This window comes from Conger conger, chromosome 2 (assembly GCF_963514075.1).
Source record: "Conger conger chromosome 2, fConCon1.1, whole genome shotgun sequence".
NCBI lineage: Eukaryota > Metazoa > Chordata > Actinopteri > Anguilliformes > Congridae > Conger > Conger conger.
The window spans coordinates 68,106,209-68,115,819 of record NC_083761.1 but is presented as its reverse complement, the minus strand read 5'-3'; the positions used below and the strand labels follow the sequence as shown (position 1 = coordinate 68,115,819).

General features: G+C 48.9%; 1 protein-coding gene across 2 annotated transcripts in view; it reads left to right on the top strand.

The window, feature by feature from the left end:
- The window catches only part of rptor (regulatory associated protein of MTOR, complex 1), a 181,595-nt gene that overhangs the window by 79,408 nt on the left and 92,576 nt on the right, over positions 1–9,611 (top strand). For both annotated transcript variants that reach the window (XM_061230924.1, XM_061230923.1), the window contains exon 7: positions 4,066–4,241. In XM_061230924.1, the coding sequence (XP_061086908.1) occupies positions 4,066–4,241 (176 nt within the window). The remainder of the gene's footprint in view (positions 1–4,065; positions 4,242–9,611) is intronic.

The window sequence follows — 9,611 nt, the reverse complement described above, 5'->3', positions numbered from 1 at the left end:
GAGGTAACATACGTCTGACCTCCTTCTGCGAGCTGTCTGCCCACTGCGGCACGGCCCCTCCCCAAGCCCCCTCCGCCCACGTCTCATTCCACAGCAGCCTGCCCGAACACTGCAGCCCACCTCAACTCTCACACTACCCACCTGTAGGAGGGAATATGATTATTCACAACCTCCCGATACTCACAACAACGCCACCGATATTCACAGAAATGCTTGCAAAACCCACAACAGTATTCGGATTGGTACCCCCAATACTCACAAAATGCCATTTTGGGAGGTACCAAATGGGAGGTACCAATTCTCAGCCCATTACCCCCAATTCTCAGAACAGTATTTCCAGTACTCACGACAAATATACCCAAATACGCGTAACAGTGTCTCCCAACACTCGCCTCTCACACGGCTCCTACCACTGCAGGCCAGCAGTGTTTCATCATCGTCACTGTGTCTGACTGCTGGGAGCTCTGCTGCCCTGCGAGGCGGTTGTAGGGTTGCAGGCGGTGGGCAGAATGGGGGGGGTGAGGGGGGTGCTGAGGCTGAGAGACAGTTTTTAGGATTGATCTCGACCTCGCCTGGCCCGTCGCTGTGCCATAAACATCGGCGCGCCTTGTGTGGAAGACGGAATCCAGGCCGGCAGTTACTTTCGCCTCCCGGTCATTTACTTTCAAAGGAGAAGGGGGAATAAGCGAAGAAAATGTCTCTCAAACTCACTAAAGATGGCAAACCGCTCCCCCTCTCAGTGCTGTGGCTGTGCACTTCATGAATAATTGAATGACAGCTGATGAATGTGGAAAAAAAAATAGTCTGTTTCCCTGCACAATATTGTGGTTGTCTGCCTGTGTGTGTATGTGTGTGTATGTGTATGTGTATGTGTCTGTGTCTGAGTCTGTGTATATATATATATATATATGTGTGTGTGTGTGTGTGTGTGTGTGTGTGTGTGTGTGCAGGACGGTGGGTGATTTGTGGCTTCGTGTCTCTCGGCAAATTAGTGTCAATCACAAAATTAATAGAAATTCATTTGCACCATAATATCCCAGGTGAGAAACTACTATGGTTATTGTCATGATAATTTGCATGATTACAATATGCTAATATGTTAATTATTGTTGCTGTTTTGTGAAATTCCTCTCATCCTTATTGTTAAATTTTGCATACAGATGGCGCAACATAATTCTAAGCTATGTTTTAAGCTGGGTTTCGGCTGTTTCCTTCAAAATGCAGTGCTTTTCCTTTTCAGACCACCGTTCTCTAAGCATATTGTTTGCACTGTGAAGCATGGAGGAATTGTTTTCTCCACATCTGTCCTGTTTTCAGGGATGGAAAATTGACAAAAATAAAAATATCATAAATAATTCACATAATCCTGAACGACCGAAATATAGCGTAGACCACGGCCAAATGAGATACAGTGTTCGTGAAGTCGATTTGATATAAAAACCTGGAGCTTATGGAACAGGCTTTATACATTCTTGTCTGATATTTCTGCTGGAAATTCGACCCTCTGAATTAAGGTGGGGTTTCATCCCTCGTGTCAGGGGCTTTTCGGCTGGCCCATATCAGACATCACATATCCCCAGGCCTGCTGGGATTTTTCTTGCACTTTGTCCTAATGTGTTCATTCGAATGTAAAGTTGCTGAGGAAGTTGGCTCATCTGGAGTTCACTCTGTAGGCAGTGGGTCACGCAATTCAAGCACGCGCAATGGATAGAACTTGAACTCCGCCTCCTATAAGCCGTTGCTACAAACTTCCTGTCGGTCCAAATTAAAAGGTATTCCTCGAATGCACAGACTTCAGCCCCTATGGGTTAGTTTAGCCCCTTTTTTATCTGAATGGAAAAATTGAGAATTGCCGTAAATGAACCGTAACTTTCCGAGCGTGTTCTAGTTTTAGCACGCTCGTCTAACAAACTGTGATAGTTTTATCATTGCAGTTTTAACTAATTTGACAGTAAGGGGGGACCACTCACAGCACGGATGCATCTCCCGAGGCCTTCAAAGACCAGATTAATTAAGGTTTTCACAGGCCCTGCGGTGGTGTCTCCATTTTGATTTCCGGCGACTCAGTGGGCTGAACATGGGAGCTGGGGATGTGCTTGATTTAGAAAGGACGTTTGTGCAGCGGTCCCTGCATGGCTCTCTGGCACAGATCGGTGGTGAGAGAGTGGCGTGTGTGACTGTCAGAACAGGGCCCGCAGGTCTGTTCAGCTCTGCACTGACAGGGCCTCTCGTAGGATGCCTCTCCACCAGCCTCCACACTGCCACCAATTATTTTGGATTTTCTGTGACTTACATCAGATCCTGAGAGCAGCGCATGATGCATATTGATCCGTTTCTGCCCATTCTTCCGTTTCAACCCGTGGAGCTTGAGAGACGCGAAGACTATTTCTCCTGTTAATTCCTTGGAGAGAGAGAGAGAGAGAGAGAGAGAGAAAGTGTGTGTGTGTGTGTGTGTGTGTGTTTGTGTTTGTTTGTTTGTTTGCGCATCCGTTTTTGGCAGTGGCAGTGCTTTCAGGTGCTTGTGTGTCGGTTCCTGTGCCCGTCTGTGTGTCTGTACGTCCGTAGGTGTCCGTGCCCACCAGCTAGCCTGTGTTCCTGCATGATCACACCTGTGTTGCGGAGCGGTGTGAAAGCCCGGGGCGGAGTGCGTGGAAGGCTGGATCGGAACCAGCCTGGCCCACCGGAGGCCCGCTGTCATAGGCGTCTGAAACGCACAGAGCATTTTAGCACTTAGCATTTCTGCTTTCATAAACGCAGAGCGCATTTTAGCAGTTAGCATTCCTGCTTTCATAAACGCAGAGCGCATTTTAGCACTTAGCATTTCTGCTTTCATAAACGCAGAGCGCATTTTAGCAGTTAGCATTTCTGCTTTCATAAACGCAAAGAGCATTTTAGCACTTAGCATTTCTGCTTTCATAACCGCAGAGCGCATTTTAGCAGTTAGCATTTCTGCTTTCATTAACGCAAAGAGCATTTTAGCACTTAGCATTTCTGCATTCATAAACGCAGAGCGCATTTTAGCAGTTAGCATTCCTGCTTTCATAAACGCAGAGCGCATTTTAGCAGTTAGCATTTCTGCTTTCATAAACGCAGAGAGCATTTTAGCACTTAGCATTTCTGCTTTCAACCGTGCTGCTCCAGAGAAGCGACAGAAGCTCCAGTGCTTATCCACGGATTGCTTTCATCTGAGGCACCGGTATCGTCACCCCACCCCATCGCACCCCCTCTCCTCCTCTCCCCCCTCTGCCGTCCAGACTGCCGCAGTCAGCCGTCCGGCACCAGAAACACGGCAACACAGCGACCAGTGACGAGTCGTGTCGCCGTCTGAGCGCCGTCAGTAATGGTCTCTCCTTCTTCAGCCATACCCCCCCACCCCACCTGCGTAGCACTCGCACGCTCTTTGAAAATCAAAGTCGTGGCAAACGCAGACGCCAGCAGTGCCCTCGGGGCCTAGCTAGGTCTTTGAAGCCTTTTTTAAAGCGATGGTGATATGTATGAATCAGGCTGCTCCCCGCTCCAACACCGCACCTGCGGGCTACCGCCGTACTCACCTACACAAATCATCCATGGCTTCTGAAAGCCGGTCCCGGCTGTGTGCTTTCATATTCGGCTGCCTCACATTTTCTGTGGACTTCAGGAATTTAACACGGATTTATGTTCCAGATGCTGGGTTTTTTTGTGATAAAATTAAAATGAAAGTATGTTCAAATTGCGTGATGAATTTATCCCCGTTTGTCATTTAGCGGTGAAGTATTGAATTGTTCGATTTCTTGATACAACTTGGTGCAGCTAGCGGGATGTGCCATGAATTAAAATAATGTGGTTTGCGGAGTGAAGATATCTAGTTTGATACTTCGAATGAGTTTGAATGGTAATGCATTAATCATTCCCACTATAAATGTTGTTATTAACTCCGACTGCTCTTCTGTCATAGGAGACAGAGATTGAGTACCGTAGTGTTCCCAGTGTTGAAACATAAATATTATCATTAAGGCTGTATTTCTATGGTTGCTTTATGCTGCTGGAAATGTCACCTTGACGACCGCAGTCTGTCTCCCCTCCCAGGTGGCAGCCATAAACCCCAACCACCCCCTGGCGCAGATGCCCCTGCCCCCCTCCATGAAGAACTGCATCCAGCTGGCAGCCTGTGAGGCCAGCGAGCTCCTGCCCATGAACCCTGACCTCCCTGCTGACCTCTTCACCTCCTGCCTCACCACGCCCATCATGATCGCCCTGCGCTGGTGAGACCACCACACACGCACGTGTGCGCTCACGCACGCACGCACGCACGCACGCACACATACACACATACACACACACACACACACACACGCCACTGGCATACACACACACACACACACACACACTCACGCACCCACGCACGCACGCACGCACACACACACACACGCGCGCGCCACTGGCATACACACGCATGTACGCATATGTACACACACATACAAGCACACACATACGCACCTGTACACACACACACGCACATACACGCACATACACGCACACACACACACACGCCACTGGCATACACACGCACATATGCATATTTACACACACATACAAGCACATACACACGTATGCCGCAGGCACACACACACACACACACACACACACATACGTATGCCACAGGCACACACACACACACACACACACACACACGTATGCCACTGGCACACACACACACACACACACACACACACGCATGCACATATGCCACAGGCACACAGACACACACACACACTCACACATAACACAACACAACAACACACACACACACACGCACACACACACATAGAATGACAGAGCCAAATCACACCCTATGGACCAGCATAATCAGTTCGATTACATGCATTAATGTATGTCTGACACAGCCGAGGCACTTCATGCAAAGACTTGTCACATTTTCCCCAAAAACACAGCAACATTCAAGAACATGTCACCAAAGAAATACTTGTAGCCAGAGTGGTGGATTATTTAGCAGGCTAATGGTTACAAGACTGACCCGATTTCAGCCAGAAATTCCATAGTGATTTAAAACTGCCAAAAGTGAAACTTTGTCTGTTACTGCTGGGTATTGCATTCCAAATATTTGAGGCTTGAATGGAAAAAGCAGGTCAGATAAATTCAGTGGCCCTGTATGGCACCACACAATTGCCGTGGGTGGAGGCACTTGCTTGCCTGATATTGTCTGAACACAGTGAAACAAATTCCTTCGGGCAAGGAGGATCGAGGTTATTGATAATTGTTTACATTAGACAGGCATTTGCAGATACAACTGTCAAAAGTGAAGAAAGAAAAATGTAAAAAGGGGGGGGAAAAGAAAAGAGCCCCAACGCACTTCAAGCCGGTTAACTATGCAAGTACTATAACGTGCTCGACAGCCAGGACAATAAAGCTATTGCGCTTTGAAATGATCTGACCGTGGTGTGATGTAGCTAGCTTTTTTTATCCAGAACTTTCTGTGTGATACGCACAAGTGGATGCATGAATACACACGGCAGTGCAGTGCGCTCAAACCGTGTAACCGTCACTGCCGATCTTGGTCTGTTTGTTACCGGCGATCCCGGTTCGAGACTGCAGCGATCCCCCATGGTATCTGTTCTGTCCGTGATTCCTGCTCGTGTCACAGTGTAATCTCATTCGCTTGGGTTTTCCTCTAGCCTATGTTGTCCCAGAGTCCTTTAGTGTGCGTCGTCACAGGCGGTGGTTTTCTTGTTTTTGTGCATTGCTTGGTGTTGCGCACGACACCCCTTTCTGCCCCAGTGGAAGGACCTCTTCACACTTCAGGGCGCTTGCTATCCTCTAAATGGGATTTCATCATCTTGGATCCCTCTCTCTTTACAAAAAGTGGTAAAAAGATATGAAATGATACCGGAATGGGTGCACTGAGAACTCGCTGAGGTATTATGGTGGCTGTTATATTTCAGTAGCAGGCTACATTATGCTAATGTAATGGGGGAGTCTGAAAGTGATTAGATGTGTGAGAGACTGAGATAAGTGAGAGAATTCCTGCCATCGCTGTTTGTGCATGTGCGTGTGTGTGTGTACATGTATGTATGTATGTATGTATGTGTTGTGTGTGTGCATGTGTGTGTGTGTGTATGTGCGTGTGCATGTATGTGTATGCATGCATGTATATGTGTGTGTGTACATGTATGTATGTGTTGTGTGTGTGTATGTGCATGTGCGTGTACGTGTATGTATGCATGTATATGTGTGTGTGTACATGCATGTATGTATGTATGTATGTATGTGTTGTGTGTATGTATGCATGTATATGTGTGTGTACATGTATGTATGTATGTATGTATGTGTTGTGTGTGTGTGTGTGTGTGTACGTGTATGTATGCATGTATATGTGTGTGTGTACATGTATGTATGTGTTGTGTGTGTGCATGTGTGTGTGTATGTGTATGTGCATGTGCGTGTACGTGTGTACATGCATGTATATGTATGTATGTATGTATGTATGTGTTGTGTGTGTGTGTGTGTGTGTGTGTGTGTGTGTGTGTGTGTGTGTGTCTCTGCGCAGCAGCGAGCCCTCAGGGCCATATTGAGCGACCGGTCTCCCTGGACACCGCAGCGACTCAGCCGCGCCTGGCTCGAGCAGTTTCATATTCACAATGAGATTAAGCCATCATCCCGGCTCAATCCAATCTGCGCGCTTTATTAAATGTTATTTTTTTCCCCCCCCTTCCCATGTTTGCAGCTGTCAGAGCACTTTGTTCCTGCGAGTGCTGGAGGGGGCTGTTGTCTACAGGGGGGGAGGTTGGCCTGGATACAGTGCTGTGGAATGTTCCGTCTGTGGAAGCGCTCCCGTTCTCTCTTCCCCTCTCTAATGAGAGGGTGATGGATGTGCAGGAACTGCAGCATGTAGGTCAGAGCCGCTCAGGTCTTTCCTGGGGGGGGGGGGGGGGGGGAGCAGGGCGTGGCGCCCGTCTGGGTCTAACCTGCGGAGACTGCTCTGAGCCACTCCCTGGACTACGAGCTCATCCAACACCCCCTCCTCTTTTGACTGCCACACCCATCCCAGGGGTGGGCTGTGCCTCGGAGTGCCCGGCTCTTCGCAGAGCTCCTGTCCCCTGCTCCCACTAATGGGGATTGATGGTACTGGGGCAGGCACAGACGGAGCTCTGCTCTCCAGCTTCCGTTAGTCTCCTCCATTTTGTATGCCCTGTGTGTAAGGGAGAGTGGACTCCATGAGCTAATTGTGAAGGCCTCTTAGGCCTGTAGGTGTTTTTGCATAAATGCTATAAATGCTGTGATACATTGAACTGGATTTTTGTTTTCGCAATAATCTATCTTAGATAATTGCATAAACTAGACTCAGGAACAGTACATCTCAGTCATGTTCAGTATATTTCCACTGTTCAGCAAGTCTTCAACATGACCTCCAGTGCTTGGTCTGCCTTGTACAATGCAAGATATTTCTGTTTGCTTGGAGCTCTTAGGAGTTGTTGACAATGTTTCACATTGGCTGTGGTCTGTGCACCAGTCTCCAGTTACAGCCCTTTATACACAGGTGTGTTTACCTGTACTGTCCGCCCCACGTTAACTCAAACAGTCTTACTCTGGCTCTGTGTTTAGCAGCTTCACCCAGAGGAAAGTGCTGTGCTCAGCAGTCTTTTTATGATGTTTGGGGATATTGTGCAGAGCCATTATTACCCCAGGACTTCGAAAGCGTATGATGTAATGTTTACGGGTCTGAGCGGGACCAAGATGAAACGTACGCTGCCAGCATTTTTATCAGAGGTGCAGTATAATCATCTACATGTATATCGAGTCCGGGATTTGAAGAAAGGCAAATACTGTGCTACATAGCATGTAGGGGAAATGCATCAACATGCCCTCTAGCCTGTGCAAATAAATACAGATAATGCATCAGTACAAACATAGAGTGTCTGCTGTGAGGCCGGGTGGGTTAGGGGACTGAAGGCCTCCTCTCTGAAGGCAAGTAATCGGCTTCCTTCTGCCAGGGGAAGGGCAGGTTTAAATTCTGAAATTAGGAGCGTGGAAGAGGAAATTAAATAAACATGGGCTGCATTAATGGAAGTGGCATCACAGAGCTGCTTTTCGCTGAAGTGATGGTGTTTTTGAGGAGCGCAGCGCCTCTGAGCTCCAGCGGCACACCTTATTCATCAACCTAAAAATAATGTGCTGAGAGATGTGCTGGGAGGACGTGTCACTCAGCTCTCAGTGGGTTCAGTCTGCAGTCACTGCTCAGAACTTCCTCAGTGTGTGTGGGTAACAAGCTCAGCCTCCTCAGTGTGTGTGGGTAACAAGCTCAGCTTCCTCAGTGTGTGTGGGTAACAAGCTCAGCCTCCTCAGTGTGTGTGGGTAACAAGCTCAGCTTCCTCTGTGTGTGGGTAACAAGCTCAGCTTCCTCAGTGTGTGTGGGTAACAAGCTCAGCTTCCTCTGTGTGTTGGTAACAAGCTCAGCTTCCTCAGTGTGTGTGTGGGTAACAAGCTCAGCTTCCTCAGTGTGTGTGGGTAACAAGGTCAGCTTCCTCAGTGTGTGTGTGTGGGTAACAAGCTCAGCTTCCTCAGTGTGTGTGGGTAACAAGCTCAGCCTCCTCAGTGTGTGTGGGTAACAAGCTCAGCTTCCTCAGTGTGTGTGGGTAACAAGCTCAGCTTCCTCAGTGTGTGTGGGTAACAAGCTCAGCCTCCTCAGTGTGTGTGGGTAACAAGCTCAGCTTCCTCAGTGTGTGTGGGTAACAAGCTCAGCCTCCTCAGTGTGTGTGGGTAACAAGCTCAGCTTCCTCTGTGTGTGGGTAACAAGCTCAGCTTCCTCAGTGTGTGTGGGTAACAAGCTCAGCTTCCTCTGTGTGTTGGTAACAAGCTCAGCTTCCTCAGTGTGTGTGTGGGTAACAAGCTCAGCTTCCTCAGTGTGTGTGGGTAACAAGGTCAGCTTCCTCAGTGTGTGTGTGTGGGTAACAAGCTCAGCTTCCTCAGTGTGTGTGGGTAACAAGCTCAGCTTCCTCAGTGTGTGTGGGTAACAAGCTCAGCTTCCTCAGTGTGTGTGGGTAACAAGCTCAGCCTCCTCAGTGTGTGTGGGTAACAAGCTCAGCTTCCTCAGTGTGTGTGGGTAACAAGCTCAGCCTCCTCAGTGTGTGTGGGTAACAAGCTCAGCTTCCTCAGTGTGTGTGGGTAACAAGCTCAGCCTCTCCTCAGTGTGTGTGGGTAACACGCTCAGGCTTTCTCACAGTGTGTGTGGGTAACACGCTCAGGCTTTCTCACAGTGTGTGTGGGTTACACACTCAGGCTTTTTCTCACAGTGTGTGTGGGTAACAAGCTCACCCTCTCCTCAGTGTGTGTGGGTAACACGCTCAGGCTTTCTCACAGTGTGTGTGGGTAACACACTCAGGCTTTCTCACAGTGTGTGTGGGTAACACACTCACCCTCTCCTCAGTGTGTGTGGGTAACACGTTCAGGCTTTCTCACAGTGTGTGTGGGTAACTCGCCCCCTCTTAACTGCCCTGGCTGCCATCACAACCCACGGTTCGGCCTCCCGAGGCGCTCTCCGGAGGGGCCCGGGCGCGACTGCGCTGGCATGGGAGCCACGCTCCGCCAGCCTTCCGCGACCTTCGCCCCCCGCGACA